The following is a 20,125-nucleotide window of genomic DNA, read 5'->3' as shown; positions in this document are numbered from 1 at the left end:
CTCTTTCCTTCCCTCCCTCCCTCTGATGCCCTCTCACATCTCTGCCTCCAAAATGCTTACACCAGTGTTTCTCAACCTTTTTTGGGCCAAGGCACACTTGTTCCATGAAAAAAATCACGAGGCACACCACCATTAAAAAAGTTAAAAAATTTAACTCTGTGCCGCCCTATATTGACTATATAATTATGACTGTAAGAAACACTTGCCAATTGCTGTGTTGGTTGCAATCTCCTGTAATAAGGCTTCACAAGCCGCTGATTTCTCTGCCCGCACAATCCTTTGCTCAGCAAGTTTCAGGTTGAGCTCATCCAGCCAGCTTCTTTAAGTTTGTCTAAAACCACCCTCCCGTGGTGGTGGCTGTTGAGAGCTGCGCTCGCCCCGCGCCGTGACCCGGCCGGCTTCCTTTCCGGCGGGTCAGTGTAACTTATTGGCGGCCGCCAGGCACGTGACAATGCAAATCGCCCTTCTCGTCGCCGCACGTTGCGGCACACTAGTGTGCCGCGGAACAGGGGTTGAGAAACGTTGGCTTACACAGCTGTTTGTTGCAGCAGCCCTGGCTACAAGCTCCCCAGGCAAATGATTCCTCTGGAGCTGGACAGGGGGTGCTGGTTGCCAGGAGCCAAGGCAGCTCAGAGACGAGGGGTGGTGGCGGTGGCGGCTTTGAGGACTTGCAAGGAGAGGGGAGGAGTCTGAGGGAACACTCCACAAAGGAGGGTGTTCAAAAAAGGGTGAGAGGCTGCCAGCTCAGCAGGTAAGAGGTGACATAACTGGGCTCCTGAGCCCTACAGGGGTGCCGCAGAAAGAATGTAGTTGGTCAAGGGAGCTGTGGACCCAAAAAGGTTCTTAATATTGTGCTAGCTTCATGGCGTGAAGGAGAGCTCCAGGAACTTCATTAGTGAGCATCCATCCCCTCAGTTTGTCTCCTGGGCTGACTGACATTTTGTGTAATTCATTCATGGTGGGGGGCGTTCCCAAACTCAGTCATTCTGTCTGTATCCAGTTGTGAGTACCACTGCATATTTAGCTGAAGCAGCAGCACCCATGAGCTCAAGAAGCGGGCAAGTATCTGCATTCCCGAGGAAGCTCAAAGCTTTGCTGGAGTGCAGTTAAAACACAAACACATGCATTTAAGCGGGTCTTTTCCCAAAGAAAGAAGATTCCACCTAAACATTAGGAAGAACTTCCTGACAGGAAGAGCTGTTCGGCAGTGGAATTTGCTACCAAGGAGTGTGGTGGAGTCTCCTTCTTTGGAGGTCTTTAAGCAGAGGCTTGACAGGCATATGTCAAGAATGCTTTGATGGTGTTTCCTGCTTGGCAGGGGGTTGGACTGGATGGCCCTTGTGGTCTCTTCCAACTCTATGATTCTATGATTCTAATGAGGAGGACTGAGCATGCTTGGTGTCCATGGAAGGCTGTACTTGTTGTCATTTCCAGAGGAATCTGGTTGCTCGCCATTTGAAACAAAATGCTGGACTAGGTTTATTTTACATTTAGCATGTAATGCTGTCCTAAAAACATAACTGCAGGGTAGTTTAGATGGAGCTATGGGCTCTTCCAGCAAGGTGGTTCTTAGGTTCACTTTTTATGCATACTCTTCATTGGCTTGCTTATGCCTGTTCTAGCACGACACCATAAGAACCTCCCCAATGAAATAAACTGGGGCATGTGCACACCCTTGTACGTCCAAGTTCTAGGTAGTGCTGGCTGGTGCCCGTGGAGACTGGTAGGGCAGAAGGGAAGGAGACCACCAGCAGGCTGGCCGAAAGGACAGTGACATTGGTGGGGCAATGCCCTGAACCCCCTAATGGACCAGCTCCGTTGGTTGGAGGATCCTATGCCCAATACTGCCTGGGCCCAGTGTGTAGTCCCCCCTCCCCATTTATCCCAAGCTCTCTCTGGCAGCCCATGGGTATTTTAGCCATCAAATCGAATGCTGTTCTAAGAATAACATCAGTAACCTTTCAGAGATCTTGAGCCTTTCCTCCTATTCAAATCTTTCATTGTCCCTGGAGAGCTCTGGTTTCAAACAGGGCCGCCGCTGGTACCTGATACTTTTCCTCCTTCTGAGGAGAGAAGGGGGATTTCCACTACCGTCAGCACATTGGGCAGGCGTTCGTAAACATAACACCTCCTGGTATTTTCCAGCGCTCAGGAAGTGCTGAAATTGCAACCATCTACCGGAGGGAGGCTGTTTCTCTTTTCAGCTCCTCAGACCAAAATGGATTTGCATTTCCCTCAGCAGGTGTGACCAAAAGTGACTTGGCTGTCGCACATGTGCCTATTTTAGCCTGCAAAGGAGAATCCAGTGTGTAAAAAGAGAACCTTTTAAAGGCATCTCTCTGTTACTGATGTTCAGGGTGTTCGTCATTCCTTATGGTGCCACAGTGCCTAGAGGAGGAGGTCCTGGTATGCTTGAGGAGTTTTTGAGATTTGCAGAAGTACGAATCAACATTATTTTTTTTGGGAGGTTCCCTAAAGAGGGGCACCCTCTACTAAACAAAAACAAAAAAACCAGGTCAACAAGGTTTCATCATGCTCAGTAGGCCTAGAATGCTGACTGACTTGGAAACGGGCAAGCCAATTGATTGGAAATGACAAATGGGAGTATTGTGAGATAGCATTGCTAGCTAGTTGGAACTGAACAAGAGTGCCTGACAATGCAACGTTTTCTTGCAGCTCCCCCTCCCTTCTGGTATTTCGGAGAGCCTGAAGTCCAAACTGCAAAGGAGATCCATGATTGCATCTCTTTTCATCTCATGTTTATACACAGAAGCAGCTGCCAGTTCCAGCTAAAAGTTGGTTGGGAGACTTCTTAAGCTGTCCTGTAGCCAGTTCCCTAGTCCAGTATTGCTTACTCTGACTGGCAGCAGTTCTGCGGGGTTGAAGCTGAGAGAGATCTTTCATATAATCTACATGTTCCTTTTAACTGGAGATTGTGGGTTGCATGCAGTTGCTCTACCACTTGGCTATTAATCTCTCCTCTTTTTATTTCTCTCCAAAACATAACAAGCTGCCATTACAGAGTCAGTCCATCTAGCTCTCTATTGCCTATACCTGGTGTAGGGGAACCTTTGGCCTTCCAGATGTTGCTTCACTACAATTCCCATCATCCCTGGCCATTGGCCATGTTTGCTGAGGGTAATGGGAGTTGTAATTCAGCAGTATCTGAAGGGCCAAAGGTTCCCCAAACCTGGCGTATAACTGACCAAGCAATACCTCCCCACCCCCAGGGTTTCCGAGATGGGTGTTTCCCAACACTACCTGGAGATGCGCAGGATTGAACCTGGGGCTTTCTGTATGCAGAGCAGATGCAAATTTAGATGTTTTGGCCTGCAACTCCCATGATCCCTAGCTAACAGGACCAGTGGTCGGGGATTATGGGAATTGTAGTCCAAAACATCTGGAGGGCCAAAGTTTGGGGATGCCTGCACTAGAGCATTCTCTCTGTATGGTTTCCAGCAACTGATATTCAGAAGCATTTCTGCCTCCAAATGTGGAGGTAGAGCAATAGCCATCATGCCTAGTAGCTGTTAATAACCTTATCCCCTCAGAATTTGTCCAATCCTCTTAAGGCTGTCCAAGTTGTTGGCTATTACTGCCTCCTGTGGGAGCAAGTTCCATAGCTTAACTATGTGCTGCGTAAGAAGTTCTTTAAAAAATCTGTCATGCATCTTCCAGCATTTAACTGCATCTGCTCTTGGCCTTAAAGGTAAAAGGTAAAGGGGCCCCTGACCATCAGGTCCAGTCGTGTCCGACTCTGGGGTTGCGGCGCTCATCTCGCTCTATAGGCCGAGGGAGCCGGCGTTTGTCCGCACACAGCTTACGGGTCATGTGGCCAGCATGACAAAGCTGCTTCTGGCGAACCACAGCAGCGCACGGAAACGCCGTTTACCTTCTCACCGGAGCGATCCCTATTTATCTACTTGCACTTTGATGTGCTTTCGAACTGCTAGGTGGGCAGGAGCTGGGACCAAGCAACGGGAGCTCACCCCGTTGCAGGGATTCAAACCGCCGACCTTCTGATCAGCAAGCCCTAGACTCTGTGGTTTAACCCACAGCGCCACCTGGGTCCCTGCTCTTGGCCTTACAGGCCTGCATTTCTTTCACTGATTCTACCCAAAAAGCCACACTTGGGGGGGGGAGAGAAAATGGAAACTGGTTTCATTGAAATTTTATTAATATGAATTTTAAACAAGGGTAATCTGTCCAGTTTCCAGCCCTCAATTGCCCAAGGCGATTTAACTTGAGCTGGGCACACACCATGTATTTCTGGCAGATTGAAGGCACATTATTTCCCATGAGGATTCCTGAGAACTGTAGTTTACCCCTCACATAACTACAAGTCCCAGCACGGTTAACAAACTACAGCTCTCAGGATTCTTTGGGGAAAATAATGTGCTTTAAAAGTATTGTGTGTACACAGCCTTAGAGCTATGCCAGGCATCCCCAAACTTCGGCCCTCCAGATGTTTTGGCCTACAACTCCCATGATCCATAGCTAACAGGACCAGTGGTCAGGGATGATGGGAATTGTAGTCCAAAACATCTGGAGGGCCGAAGTTTGGGGATGCCTGAGCTATGCTAACTTTGTATGGTGTGGATGCCTGTTGGAGTTCCAGGGTTTTCTCTGAAGAATTCTGGGAACCGTAGCTGAAGGAGAATCCTCTGCTAAAGTGGCTTAGCCTGGCTCTTTTTGCAGAACGACCGAATTAAACTTTTAAACCTGTTTTAACCCTGTCATGTAGATACACGCTGGGACTGGCTTTCCCTCACCACTCTTTGCTTGCAAACTTCTTGCTGTAGGGATGTGGAGATCTGTACACCAATTTTTTTTTATTTTACCTACAGACATCATGAGGCTTTCCTCTTTTGCCTATTTACATTGTAAGCAGGAAAGTCACTTGGGTGGAGAGAGAGGTGGGGACTCTGACATCAAGAATTAATTTTTCCAGTTGGCCTTATTGGGTCAATTTAAATGATTCGCCGGTCATCATCGCCACAAACTCTAGAAGGGGGAAAACAAACATAGATATTTATAGGAAGAAGGTAGAATTGATTGTTTTTCTTCCTCCCCCTGCCCATTTCTTAACTTTCTGGTGTATTTTCAAACGCACATACAAGAGAAGTACTGCTGAGCTCAGTGGGGCTTGTTTGTTTATTTCATGCAATGTATTTATAGCACACTTCTCCCAAGCTATGACCTGTAGGATACCAGGTTTCAAATCCCCACTTGGCCATGAAACTCACTGGGTGACGTTGGGTAAATCTCTTAACCTACCTTACAGGGTTGTGGTGAGAATGAAATGGGGAGGAGGAGAACCTTGAGCTCCTTGGGAGATAAAGTTGGGATATAAATGTAGTCCCAATGGTTGGTCCATTGGTCAACATCATCTGCACCTTTTCAAAGGCCTGCCTGAATAGGTCTTCAGCCTGCTGGTGGACAGGTAGCTGGGAGGAGAGAACCCCACAGTCTGGGAGCAGCCACAGAAAAGGGTCACTCTGTCATGTCACCACCAACTGTGCCTCTGATGTTAATGGGACCAAGACAGGGTGCTCGCCTGAGAATCTTAGCACGTGAGCAGGTTCATAAAGGGAGATACCATCTTTCTGGTAATCTGAGCCCAAGCCACTTATTAGCAAGCATGCTTAGGATTGCACTCGATAGGTACCATCCATTCTTTTCACATGGAGGCCTGAGCTGGTAGGCCTGACCATCAGCACCAGCCAGCCATTGTTCTGCCCTGTTTGAGGTAGGCCTGGGTGTTGTGTAGAGTCCTGCCGGTCAGGCCCTTAGCTCCCAGAGTTTGGCCATGCTCACTTTAAACAGCCATGGCTTCCCCCCAAATTTTTTGGGAGCTGTCATTTGTTAAGGGTGCTGAAAATTGTTAGGAGACAAGTTCTATCCCCCCTCACAGTTACAATTCCCAGAATTCCCTGGGAAGAGGGATTGATTGCTAAAGCACTTGACCAGGCACATAGGCAACCTTGGCTCTCCAGATGTTTTGGAACTACAACTCCCATGATCCCTGACCACTGGCCCTGTTAGCTAGGGATCATGGGAGTTGTAGCCTGTTAGCTAGGGATCATGGGAGTTGTAGTTCCAAAACATCTGACGAGCCAAGTTTGCCTATTGCCTATGCCTGCACTTGACTCTGTGAGGGAAAGAGGGGTGTTTTAATGGCTCTCGGCACCCTTAACAAATGACAACTCCCAGAATTCTTTGGGAGAAGCAATGGCTACTTACAGTGCTTTGAATGTATGGTGTGAATGGGGCCTGCTGCAAGTTTGCTCCAACAGTGCATGGTCCATGTGGCCTGGGAAAGCAGGTGACACTGAAGGGGCCAGTCAGCAACCTAAGAGAGATGTAAGCCTTGCAGACCTTCTGACTTCCCTCTGGCTTGTTAGTGAGCCCTTCCTTCTGCCTCCTAGTTCCAGGTGCTCAGACTGCAACCTACCTTCAAGGACCCTGCCTGAATTGCTAATCAATAGTTGTCACAGGAGCATGCTGGTATGTAATCACACAGTTTAAAATCAGATTTAACTATTTATTAGCAAAAACACCATCTCTGCAGACTTGGTTGTGTGTTAGACTTAATGAGCAGAGTAGCTCATTCCTGGTGGTCTTACTCCATGAAAACCAGTTGATAAGTGTGAACGTCCCCACCTTCTTGCAGCTGTCCAAGTCATCTCCTCTCCAGGGCTTTTTCCAAGCAATCAGAGATTGTGCCTGGGTGCAACCAACCTTTCCTCTGCCCTTTTCATACCTCTTCTAGGGGAGGGGAGTTTGTCGCAGCAGGAGGGGGAGACACCCATGACTCTGCACCAGCCTGACTCATTTCTGCCTCTTGGCCTCCCTCCTACCACTTCCTTGCTTCAGCTTTTGCCTCCTATTCTGGTCTCCTCTCTGCTATAGACTCTCCCCGCTCACTAAGCTCTGTTACCTCTTCAGCTCCCAATACCTACTCTTCTTGGTCTTATTCCCCCTTTCCCTCTGACCTCTCATCATGGTCCAACCACCACTCCCCAGGCTCTCAGCTGTCTTCCCTTGTGGGAGGCGGGGTGTTCCTCAGCTGGTGCCTCCCCCCATTCCTCCGTTTCCAACCAGTACGTGACAATAGTTTGCTTTTTTCTCTACAGCATAGAAATCCAGAAACGGCAGCCAGGTGTGGGTTAATGGAGCCAGCTTCAGCCACTGACACATCACCCATGGAGGACCCAGTCACAATTTCCCCTGCTACGGTGAGATGCATTGTGCATACAGTAGTAGTTCCTGCAAAGTGTGCATCTCTACATATGCGTATCTTATTCAAATATATGTCCTCTTCCTCTTTGGGAGTTAATGTATTCCTTCTCCTTTGGCAATGTGGAAATAGTCACTGCCTCACACTACGCCTGGAGTGGGGAACATTTTTTCAGCCGGGGGAGGGGACACATTACCTTGTAGGGGGCTGCATGTTTGACAGGGCCAGTCCTGAATGAATGGCCCAGAGATTGAAGGGTGTCAGACCCTAAGGATGGGCCCTGAGAACCCCAAGTCTCTGGAGTCAAAGCCAGAGAGATTTTGGTCATATTAATGAGACTTTCCTTGTGGTCAGGGTGCAGGCAAGCTGTATCCTTCGCCTGGATGGGTCTTACAGAGGCAGAAAGAGCACCCCTCCGTTTGCTGCTCTGAAACAAACATGTACAGGGACATCCTTGGTTGGGGAGTGCATCCGAGCCAGACATTCTTGTCCATACATGATCTTGGGGGTGGGCAACATGCTCAGTTGGTCTTTGGGGGGGAAATGTCTAAGGAACCTCCTGCTAGATAATACCATCTCTACGCCGCTGTCTGCACCACCCAAAACCACAACCATGTTTCTGTAGTAATCCAAGCATTGTTTTCAATTTATTTATTGCATTTATTTCCTACCTTTCCTTCCAAGGAGCTCAAGGTTGCATACATGGTTTCCCACCCCCACCCCCCAGCCCCAGCCCTCATTTAATCCTCACAACAATGCTGTGAGGCAGGTTAGGCTGAGAGGCAGTGACTGGCCCCAAGATCACCCAAATGGGGTTTTGAACCCTGGTCTCCCCCCAGGCATAGCTGCCAAGTTATCCCTTTTTTTAAGGGATTTTCCCTTATGCTGAATAGGCTTCCTCACGAGAAAAGGGAAAACTTGGCAGCTATGCCCCCAGGTCCTATTCCAACACTTTAACCACTATACCACAACCTGTGGGATCAAACGATTGGGCAGCAACCACCGCAAGCCCTCCTGCAATGCAAGAACGGTCTTTAGCTCCTTGCCATGTATTTTGTGAAAGCAAATTAAGGGACTAGCTTTAAGAGAAGGAAAAGTGGCACAAGCTGCAATTTATCAAATATGGATATAGACTAATGTCAGAATGGTGCACTATACTGCTATCTGCTGGAAGGTCTGCAGAACTGCAATCGTGCTTCCTAGGTTTATCTGTGTTTCAAGTCAAACATCCTACTAGGAAAACAAAATAAAAAATGAAGAAGTGTGCATGCACACGAAAGCTCATACAAAAAAAAAAGTTAGTTGGTCTTTAAGGTGCTGCTGGAAGGAATTTTGATTCGACTACGTCAGACCAACACAGCTACCTACCTGTAACATCCTACTAGGAAATTGGTTAGGAAATTGAGTTCAGGATACGTGCAAAATAATGGCGGCGACAGTAGAGTCAGATGGTGGTATCTCAGAGGGTGTAGCCAAATACCTGTTGTACTCTGTGAACTCTACAGACCAAGGGGTGCAGTGGACGGGGGGGGGTTGCTGTTGCTTTATGTCTCGTTGAACTCAATGGGCATTACTTCTGAGTACACATGTACAGTATTGCACAGTGTGTGCACACAAAATGTGTAAGAGCTGTGGGTTTACTGGATTAAGGTTGAGCGGTCTTGAACCATTGACTCGGCTACGGAGGGGCTATGGAATGTTCCTTGAAACTCCAAAAATTTTAAAGAGAAAAATAAAAATGCAATCCCCAAAGCCCAGATCAAGTAAGACCATGTTGTATTGGTGATAAGAGATTTAGGAGGAGGAGGAGGCAGAACTGTGGAAGTCTTGCCAATTGTTAGATTGTGGGTAAAGGTAAAGGGACCCCTGACCATTAGGTCCAGTCGTGACTGACTCTGGGGTTGCGGTGCTCATCTCACATTATTGGCCGAGGGAGCCGGCGTACAGCTTCCAGGTCATGTGGCTAGCATGACAAAGCCACTTCTGGCGAACCAGAGCAGCACACAGAAATGCCGTTTACCTTCCTGCTGTAGCGGTACCTATTTAGCTACTTGCACTTTGATGTGCTTTCGAACTGCTAGGTTGGCAGGAGAGATTGTGTGTACTTATTTCATTAATGCTGTGTGTGTTTTGAACAGAAAGATAGGGGTGCTGATGTGGCTCAGTTGGTTAGAGCATGGTGCTGATAACACAAAGGTTGCAGGTTTGATCCCCATGTGGGACAGCTGCAGATTCCTGTGTTGCAGGGGGGTTGGGCTAGATGATCCTCAGGGTCCCTTCCAACTCTACAGTTCTATGATTCTATGAATGATTCTATATGGCTGACTGTACCTAAGAGATGTTCCTCCCTTCAAACTCCCCATGCATTTCTGATACCTTCATAGTCAATGGTCCCATCCCCGTCTTTGTCAGCTTCTTTCATCATGAGTTCTGCTTCCTCTTCGTTCAGCGGCTCCCCGGCATTCGTCAGCACGTACCTAAAGGGAAGAGGCCACGGTAAGGCGTGGTTGTGCACTATCTGGTATGCTGCCTCTAAACATGGAGGTTCTGCTTTACCTTCACTCACAAAGAGCTATAGATCCGTTCGATTCATGCAGCGCATATTTAATCCATGGAACTCACTCCCACAAGAGGCAGTGATGGCCGCCAACATGACAACCATCACAGATGTCATCTTGGATGAGCGGAATTGGATTGCTCCTGGCCAGGATGAATACTGGGTGGCCTTCACAGAGCTACAACTCCCAGCACCCTTAAACTATAATCCCCAGGATTCTCTGGGCCAAAGCCATGTGCTTTAAATGGTGTGGATGTGAGTAGCAAACTTGGACGAGAGACTTGGCAACGCCTGCCCTCCCTTGCCCTGTCTTCTGCTCACTTACTTCAAGGTGTTCCAGTCAATGTAGCCTTTGTGCTCCTGATCAAAGACCTTGAAAGCTGCTCTTAGCTCTTCATCCTGGTTTTTTGACTTTTCGTGGTAAATCCCCATCAAAACTAGGAACCCATCACAGTTGAAGCTGCCTTTGTCTAGGGGAAGAAAAGGAAGGAAGGACTTCTGGAATCCATTAATGCATTCCTATAAGCCAGTTCTTTTTCAACCCAAGGGTCGAAAACATTCTGGACAGCTGTTTGAGGGACACACGTCAGTGGTGGTCAGGACCAGAGGCAGTGGATGCAAAACAGTAGATGCAGATTTTACATTTGCTGTGCTTATATAAAAGTAAGCCCCACTGGTGATTTTAGACTCTGGACATTTTAGACTTCGCTGCACTTTGGGATGCTTTCTGCTTATCCTTTTCGCGTAGGGCCACAGGCATTTGTACCAGGCCTGTGCAGAGCTTGTCTGAGGCCTGGGGGAGGAGTCTTGATCTTGGCATGACAGTGTAAGACCAGTAAGCCTCTAATGGGGGGGCTCTGGTTGGCTTAGCCCTCCAAGGTCCGGGGCAAGTGTACCTGGCTGCCTCCTCCCTCTACCTGGTCTGCCACACAGTCCTGCCTTGAGGTTACCACTCTAAATAGGCGCCTTTTACTGAGAGGAATGGTTGGAAATTGCAAACTAATGTGTGTGGACAGGGGAAGAGAAAAATAGAATGTATGTGTAACACACACAGAGAGAGACACACACACAGAGAGAGAGATGCTATTGCCCCTGTTTGCTCCACTTGCCGAGCTCTTTGCCTTACCCCCACACCTGACCAACTCCCACCCCCACTTTGCACCATACCCTCACCTGTTTCCCCCCCATAGCTGACACCAAGCTCCACCCCCTTTTAAAGGAGGAGGAGGTGCTTCACAGAGTAGTCCGCTAAGCCGCTGTGTGAAGCACCTTCCCCGCCTCCTTTAAACCTCACCACAAGTGTGTTTACCAGAAGTGGGAGGTGTTTCAGAGTGGCTCTCCCCCTCTGTTAAACAACTTGGCTGGGCCAGCCTGCCCATTCCTCAATGTGCAGTTGGAGTGGTTGCCTGTCGGCAGCTATGCAAACTGCAGAGTGTGACGACGTTTTACATTTTTATATATATAGCAAGATAATACGGAGCTCCCTTATGCTGTGTCAGGCCATTGGTTCATTAAGCTCACCATTGTTGATGCTGACTGGCAGCACAGCAGGGTTGTCTCTCCCTGCCCTAGGAATTGTACTTGGGGGTCCTTTGGCATGCAGAGCAGATGCTCTACCCCTGAGCTTCCCAGATAGATTGATAAACACAAACTCTCTCTCTTCCCACAGCGCTTCCTTTAATTGCAGCACTATTCAGTTTGGGGGCCAGAATTCTTTCTGAAAAGCCAGGCCAGGCGGGGTATCCTTACTGTCTTTGTCCACATCCTTTGCCATCGTTGCCAGCTCTCTCTTGGTGGGGTTGATGCCAATCAGGCTCATGAGCCTCTCCAGCTCATCCGTTTTCACCAAGCCGTTCCCCTCTTCGTCGAACATCTCAAAGATGCCCTTGTACTCTGTGATCTGCTCCGGCGTCAGGGCGATCGACTGCAGGTGAAGAGAGGCATTAAGGTGCCTGGGTGACAAAATGATGCCTTGGGTAGTGTTCCTGTTCAGGGGCCCCCAGCCAACCTCCTTTTCCATGGTACCCCGTTCCATCCCGTCCAGGGATCTGTGCTGCCCTATCTCTGCCTGCCAGCCAGGATTCCATGCCCACAGAGCATGTTCATGTCTTGTTTGCCTGTTTCAGGAGAGTTGCCCCCTTAGGGTTGCCCCCTTTTGTACTTTTGCAGACCTTAACACACACACAGAGAGAGAGAGAGAGAGCAAGACACTGGCATTTGCTCTTCACCCCCCCCCCAAAAAAAGAGAAAAGGTTGCCTCAGACTGAAAATATTTCCTCACCTCTTCCCTAAGCAAATAAATATCACTGCACTTTCTACAACACAGGAATGGGCCTTTTCTGTGGTGGCTCCCTGTTTGTGGAATGCTCTCCCCAGGGACACTCTCCTGGCGCCATCATTATTATCATTATATCTATATCAGGCAAAAACTTTCTTCTATAACTTTCTTCTATAACCAGTGGGTGGGATGTGTGTATGTATGTATGTGTGTGTGTGTATATATATATATATATATATATATATATATATATATATATATATATAATCCTCCATTTTAATGTATGTGGGGTTTGTTTTTTTTTTTGTTTTTTTTTTTGTTTTTTTTTTGGTATATCAGTTGGCTTTGGGTTGCCCTGAGCAAGTTAAAGCAACTAACAAGTTTAATAAGTAGTAGTAGAAGTAATAACAATAACAACTCCATTTCCCTTTGTTCTCACCATGGACAAACCACCAGTAGCCCTCCACCATGTGTGATCTGAGGAAGTGGCCATATTCCTCAGTGATTTGTGCCAAAATTAATCTCGCCAGTCTTTCCTTAATTTGCCACAAGACTATTTGTTTGTTGTTTTTAAGACCTGGGCACAGCTGTTCACCCAGCCATGGCATTCACCAGATGATAGCCTCTCAGTTTAGCCAATCTCACTGGGTTGTTGCAAAGAGGAACACACATCATTGCTTCTGGGAGGAAGAAGAGAGGAGAAAGCTTGCCACCTGTTTTCAGAGTAATTTTGAGCTCAAACTAGGAGCAAGCACCAGAGGGCAGTGTTGTGTAGATCAGGATCCTGAGCGCTATTCAGTCCATCCCAGAATGATTTTATTATCAGCAAAGCATTTTCGAGCAAGGGGTGATTGGGGGCATTTCCAATTTATAACTACAAATTTATTTATTTATCTAGTCTCATGAAAGCCTTGTACCAATTTAATTTGCCCTTTGTTGGAATACGTCTTGCTTTTGGCCATAGCTGTTGCCAGGGGTGTGGGAGATAAAATAATACAATTCTAGAGTTGGAAGGGGATCCCAAGGGTCCTCTAGTCCAACCCTCTGCAAAATATATATGTTCAAGGTTTGTTTACCACCACCTTCAGCACAGCATCTAGGGCATTTTACAAAAATAGATGCAGAGATGAAATATAACAAAAAAGAAAAAGAAAAGGTTTTTAAAGGGCATGGGGGCATTTATGGGAGAATAAACATGTCTGCCTAGGGGTGGAAGAAGAGTCAGGTTGGTGCTAAGTGGATCGCTTGGGGCAGGGAATTCTACAAACACTCTGCCATCTTTTTCTCTCTGGTCTTGCCTCACCTGGAGGAGAGTCTCTGAAGTTTTTCTCCCCCACTCCTAACACTAGAACTCAGAGCTATCCAGTAAAGCATTATTTTGGAAGATTCAAGTGCAGGCCAAGGAAACTGATTTCTTCACCCTGCACACATACCGGTAGCTAAACTAGGAAATTCGCTCCCCCAAGAGGCCATTGACAGTCACCAATTTGAATGGCTTGGGAAGAGGGTTAGGCTAACAGTGGCTGCTAGCCACATAGGCCGTGTACACACTGAGCCTTTAAAGCACATTCAGAGCATGTGCTTTCATAGAATCATAGAGTTGGAAGGGACCCAGAGGATCATCAAGTCCAACCCCCCCCCTTGCAATGCAGGAATATGTCATTGTCCCATACGGGGATGGAACCTGCAACCTTGGTGTTAGCAGCACCATGCTCTAACCAACTGATCTACAATCCAAGGGCATAATTATTTCCCTCAAAGAATTCTGGGCACTGTAGTTTGTTAAGGGGTTGCTTGCGACTCTCAGAGAGGTGAACTTACAATGCGCAGAATTCTTTGGAGGACAGAATGTGTTTCGAATGTGCTTTAAAGTTATAGTGAATATACAGGCTGTGTTCTGCCTCCGCTGTCGGAGGCAGGATGCCTCCTTATACCAGTTGCTGCGGTGAACAAGTGGGAAGAGTGTCCCAGTGAAATAAATATATGTTTGTAAGAGAGGCGGGGGCAAGGAAGAGCAAGAGGAATGGGGGGTCAGTGGTGGGTTAGTCATTAACTGCAAAGAGTGGTATTTGGGGGCATAGGGTTGGTCTGACCCAGATTAGACCTATTGCAATTAATGGGCATGACTAATTAAGGTCAATTAATTTCAGTAGGTCTATTTTGAGTAGGTCTAATGTTGCCTACAACCCACTTTTTAAAACTAGGGTCAGGATCGTGTCCTTTAACACTCCTCTCCACTTTCCTGTAGAAAAAAAACATCTGAGGGTATCGCCACTCCCGCTGATTTCAGCTCCCAGGTGGAAGACTGTGTACCTTGGCATCCCATGAATGAGTTTTTTTATTTCATTGAAGGCTGAGAAAACAGAAACTGTTTTGGAAAGGGAAGCGCTGAAGGTAATTGTTGCTACAGCAACACATCACCTGCGTGGTTTGCAACAATTATAATAAATATGATTGATTGTTCTTTAGAGAAAGGTGCATGGGATATCAGATCCCTGCTTGAGAAAGCACTAGGTTTATTAAAAAGAAATCCAGGCAGATATTAGTAATAATAGGCATACTCTTTCACTGCTATCAAGGGAACTTTGAAGTTCTGGATTTTGATTGGACTTTCCCCATTAACTGTAATCACCCAATGCTTTGAAAGCACTGCTGGCAAAAAGGAGGAGTTTAAATGAGGGTGGGCCTTTTTGGTGGTGGTGGGAATATAATCCTCTTTCAGTAATGGGATGCAAAATGGGCTGAATGGCTCATCCTTTCAGAATGAGCCAGATATCCAACCAGGCAACATTGCTGCCACTATGAATTGGCTTTGTGATGTCATTGCATGCCCAAATCTGATTGGCTACATAGCACCGTATCACATTTAATCCATCAGGGGGAGCCTTTGGCCTTCCAAATGTTGCCGAGCCGCCACTCCCATAATCATTGGCCAGGTTTGCTAGGGCTGATGGGAGTTGTAGTCGAACAATATCTGGAGGGCTAAAGGTTTCCCACACCTACACTATGCGATCTCTGATTGGTTGGGATCGCATTCTCAGGGGCAAGACAATCAACAGACCCAAGTTAGATCATGACCATTGATTTCAATGAGTCTACTCTTGGTAGCACTTAATTAGATACAACCACATGTTTTTGGACCCCATTCAATATTGAAGCCCGGAAGTTGAATATGAAGCTGCTACATGCACACCCACCCCTGAATAGCTGCACTGGTGAAAAGTCTTCTATCAGTCCCTCTGGTTGCAAACACAGTGCTCCCGTGCCAGCAGAAACAGTGCCAAATCTGTGCCACTAAGCATTAAAATAATAAGCAAAAAGCACACACACACACACACACACCCCAAACCCCACTCTCTCAAACAAGCAGTCCAGAAAGGAATAAGCATGCTTTGGGTCTTCAGCCATCTCAGAATGTTGGAGAGAATGAATTTGTCTCCTTGAGCCTCATACAGATTATATAGCACCCTGGAGAAGGAGGTGGATGGATGGACAGAAGAACTCTCGTTATGGGTGAAGATTTAGAGACCCTCCAGATGCCCTTTTTATGGTGGGTTCACGATGATTTGTAGTAATGGTGGTATCAAGGTGGTTATACAGTATCCTTGCTTCCAAAACACTGTGCGCCCGCCTGCCAAGTTTTTGGGTAGACATAGTGCTGCATTTCCAATCATGCTGTGTGACCTGTTGAAATCCTGTAACTTTTCATGCCACAAATGCTCCAGTTTATTTTTTAGTTTGTTGCTTGCTACAGTGCAATAATTGCCCCTGCAGACGGCAAACATTAGGGAAGTATCGCTAATAAGCGGGGGGAAGGGGGATGAGTGGCCCTGTATAAATCCACCACTAATACCTTATTGCTGCATAATACACCCTGCCCACCCCCACCCCAAAATCCCACCGTGTAAAACAGCAATACTTTGTTACTGGCCTGATTTGAGGAGAACATTTGAATAATATATAAAAAGTGTTGTTGTTGTTGTTGTTGTTTGTTGTTTTTGCTCCATCAAATTTTAAAATATCTATTTAGTCCTACATTTGGGAGATTTGCCTATACAGTACAGTAAAAGCAAATAATCAAAAGCTAGATAACTTCCTCTGAGAAGCTCAGGTTTTCTGGTGATGGTATCTAGAGGTCTACCACAGACGTTCCATTTAGCAAAGGCTGTCAAATAGACATTGAGAGACCTTTTACGTGAGCTTGGTTAACACTTAGATAGAACATCGAAAGGCATTAAAGGAAGGGGTCCTGTTCAACCCTCTAAAGATCTTTTGCTAACCTCCCTAAACGTACTGCAAAGTCCACTACTTTGGATGAACCCAAGTTGTGGGAAAGGAAGAGGGAAAATGTCCCTCTATCCCCATTTCACTTGTTCAGTGCAACAGGAAACCACCACTTAGGAACAGAAGAAGCTGCCTTATACTGTCAGAACATTCTATCCATTTAGCTCAGTATCAGTATTGCCTACACTGGCGAGCAGCAGCTCTTCAGGATTTCAGGCGGGAAGTCTCTCCCAATACTACCTGGAGACGCCAGGGGTTGAACCTGAGACCTTTTGCATGCCATGCGGATGCTCTACCACTGATGCTCTACCCACATAGGAAGCTGCCTTAAGCTGAATCAAACCATTGGTCCGTCTAACTCTGTACTGTCCACACTGACTGGCAGCATCCAGAGGACATTCCCAGCCCTATTTGAAGATGCTGGGAATTGAACCAGCATGCAGAGCAGGTGCTCTAACCACTGAGCCACAAACGCTCCCCAGTTCTGAAAGCATAATTCAAGTTCATTCAAAGTTGCAGTAATTCAAGGTAAAAGGAGACTCACCATTTTCTTGGTCTTTTCGAACTGCTTTGAGAAGATGAGTTTGCTGGTGGAGGAGCTGAGCAGGAGGACAGGGCATGAAGTCACTCCCTTTTACAGCTAGAGAAAAAGTGCTCAGCACTCAGGACCCAGGGGGATGAGCCTCTTGGCAACCTTTTATGGAAGTAAAGGTGGAGGGAGCCCTATTTCTGGAGGGATCTTCCCTCTCAACAGCACCTGCTGCTGCATCCCAGAGGCCCCTTGGCTACAAGGCAACTTCTATGGCTATTTTGTGTGGTCACAATGGCAAGAAAGAAAAGACCATTTTGTTCATTCAAAAATGTCTCCCCTGCTTCACATTCTCTCTCTCTCTCTCTGAGTTGTTTGTAAAAGCATTTATATGAATAATAAGGCAGAGGCGGGGTGTGTGTGTGTGTGTGTGTGTGTGTGTGTGTGTGTGTGTTTAGCTTTTGTTTTAACAAAGAGTGGTGGAAGGACTGCAACAGTTCCCTGCTCCCAATGAGCTTACAAATGTAAATTGGGTAGGAGGAAGAAGACTCAGAACAGTGGAACAGACTCTCTCTTTCCTTGAAGGATTTTAAGCAGAGGCTGGATGGCCATCTGGCATGGATGCTATAGTTGAGATTCCTGCATTGCAGGGGGTTGGACTAGATGACTCTTGGGGTCCCTTCCAGCTCTACGTGTCAATGATTTTATGCTATACTACTGTGTTCAAGAGTCATTCCCCAACTCTTCATATATGAGCTGTGTTTTGGATTGTGATGTTAAGCTGCAGTCCTCAGCGTGCTTACCTAGAAGTAAGCTCCATTGGACTCAACGGGAGTTTACATCTGAGCAGATTTCTCCAGGATTGCATTATTTGCTTCATAAAGTTTGCCCCCCTCCCAATGACATTCTGGCGACATGGAAATAAGTGAGTGGAAGCACTCTCACTGCTTCTAAAGGCTCTTTTTAGGACAAAGAGGGTTGTTGTTGTTTTTTAAAAAACCATACATTTCAAAGAATGGAGCAAGAAAATAGTTACAGCTGCAGGGGAATGAGAAAGAGAGCAAAAGGAGATCCTTTCCTTCCAATTTGTAATTATTTCCCTTCTGGACTTTTTTCACCAAAGCATTAAGCACTTTGCTCCTGATTGCAAAGTTTTATCTGGTGTGGTTACTTCTGAAAAACAGAACAAAACATATCTTAGTAGTGAGGCAAGGATGGGAAACCTTAGGCCTTGTGACTGTCCCCAGACAACCAGCCCTCCTCCATATCCTCCTTGCATGTTTTTGCCTGGCTGGAATGTGTCCTTGAACTCTGATCATGCCTCTTGCTTGCCTGGAAGGAGGACAGAGAGAGGGTTGTGAGTGTGTGTGCAGGAACCAGCCTACCATACCAAGTCCATCTAGGGCCACGTGGCTCTTGGAAGGTTGCCCACAAGGGAACATGGCCCTAGAGCTGAAAAAGCTCCCCCACTATTGCTATAAATGATTGCTTACAAGCCAAGGTGCAGGCAGCGAAGCAGTGTAGAACAAGGCATGCAAGTCCTGTCTGGGAAAGGTTTGTAGTCAAAGTCTAATGAATGAATATTGAGAAAGGGAGGAAAGAGCAGAGCTAATCTCCCCTTATGTGGGGCCAATGGCCTGGTCCAGTTGTGATGTACCTATTCCAGCCTCTAGTTGTGTGTTTCTGGCAGCAGCAGTGGTTTTCCAAGATGGGGTGCTCCTCCGATTGGGGTTCTCCACAGTGGTTGCTGGAATAGGGCAGGGTAAGGTGTGTGAGAACGTTGCACATAGCAGTTCCTAGAGTGCCAGGTTGTACACAATGATCACCAAACAAACTCCATTTGTATGTGATCAACACAGAGATCAACTGCATATTCTTTAAGGTGTGTTGAAAAACTGGTTTGACTCTGAGGCGCAATTCCCCCAGCCAGCCAGCCCGTCTGTCTCCCGACCCCTGTTTTTCCTCCCTCCAAGCAAAGTGTCCAGCCTCTGCTGGCACTCTTAATGAGTTATGCCCCTGGCGGCATTTCCCGTAAGGGAGCAAATAGCAGCTCTGATTAGCCAGAACAGAGCCTAGCATGATTGCCAGAGCGCATTAGAGAGTAATTGTACAAATGTGCCATAACATCTCTAATGCGGAGATTAAGAGAACGGTTTGGAGAGCAGAAGGCCATGAAGTAGCAGCGGCTGAGAAGGAGAGCAGAACTGCCGTAGAAATCGGGGCACTGGAAGAGCGGTTGGTTTGAGATTTCAGCATTTAGCAATGCCAAGTATTCCTAGATCCTGGAGAACATTTACAATAGCTTGCATCAATGTGTTTGTTTATTTTTATACCATATGCACCCCACTTTTCATTCCAAGATGGCACACACACTTCTCCCTCTCTCCATTTTATCCTCACAACAACCCTGTGAGGCTAATTCTTGTTTTGTCTCTGCCCTGCTGAGTGCTACAACACTGAGCCTGAGGAAGGTGTCAGCCAGGGCCACCCCTTGGGCAGCTTGCAAGAAAGAAGGCAGGCAGGCAGGTGGGAGCTGGCTCAGGGCTGAGGCCAATGCCCCCTTCACCCTATTCTGAAGCCATCAAGTTGGTGGCCATCACAGCCTCTCTTGGGTGTGAATTCATAGTTTAACTATATGCTGTCCCTGTATCTGTCCTGAATCTTCCAACATTCTGCTTTGCTGGATGACCCTGATTTCTAGTCCCTCCACAGCTTGCATAATCCTGCACACCTCTGCCATGTCCCCTCTTCCCCACCACAACTTTAAGCATGCAGATAACACCCTCTGACTGTGTGTGTGTGTGTGTGTTGATTGCCCTACATTTGTTGCAGAACCCAATAGGGGAAAGCATCTTTCTTGCAAGGAAATAGGATGATACGGTTGCAAGCAGAGCACCTGTTGTTGTCCCTAAAGGCTTTAATCAGCACCACCAGCACCATGCCAGGTGGACAGCAGTCCCAAGAGCAAAGGCTCTCCAAGTTGGGCATGCCATATAAGGGAGCGGTCAGAGGTCAAGCATATTTTGAACACTGTCAAAGGAACTGGAAGCTACTAGCTATGGAAAGCCACTACGTTTACTCCTGCTGCTGGGCCTGGGAGGGGAAATACTGCTGAGGAGGCCAACTTGGGTGGCGGGGGGGGGGGGGAGAGATGTTACCAGCTTCATGGGGTCACATTTGCTCAGAGGAACCTGGTGCCTTGGATCGGCTGATATTTTAAATGAAACTTCAGTCTCC

General features: G+C 47.1%; 1 protein-coding gene across 1 annotated transcript; it reads right to left on the bottom strand.

The window, feature by feature from the left end:
* Positions 1 to 4,817: 4,817 nt before the first annotated feature.
* CALML6 (calmodulin like 6) lies at positions 4,818 to 17,011 on the bottom strand. The gene is made up of 5 exons (XM_035119630.3): positions 16,904 to 17,011; positions 11,547 to 11,721; positions 10,123 to 10,267; positions 9,617 to 9,717; positions 4,818 to 5,004 (listed from the first exon to the last, which is right to left on the bottom strand). The coding sequence occupies exons 1-5, from the start codon at positions 16,904 to 16,906 to the stop codon at positions 4,958 to 4,960; spliced, it is 471 nt and encodes a 156-aa protein (XP_034975521.2). The 5' UTR covers positions 16,907 to 17,011; the 3' UTR covers positions 4,818 to 4,957.
* Between the last annotated feature and the right edge of the window lie 3,114 nt (positions 17,012 to 20,125).

Source organism: Zootoca vivipara, chromosome 6, assembly GCF_965207765.1.
Source record: "Zootoca vivipara chromosome 6, rZooViv2.hap1.1, whole genome shotgun sequence".
Taxonomy (NCBI): Eukaryota; Metazoa; Chordata; class Lepidosauria; order Squamata; family Lacertidae; genus Zootoca; species Zootoca vivipara.
This window is presented reverse-complemented; position numbering and strand designations above follow the sequence as displayed.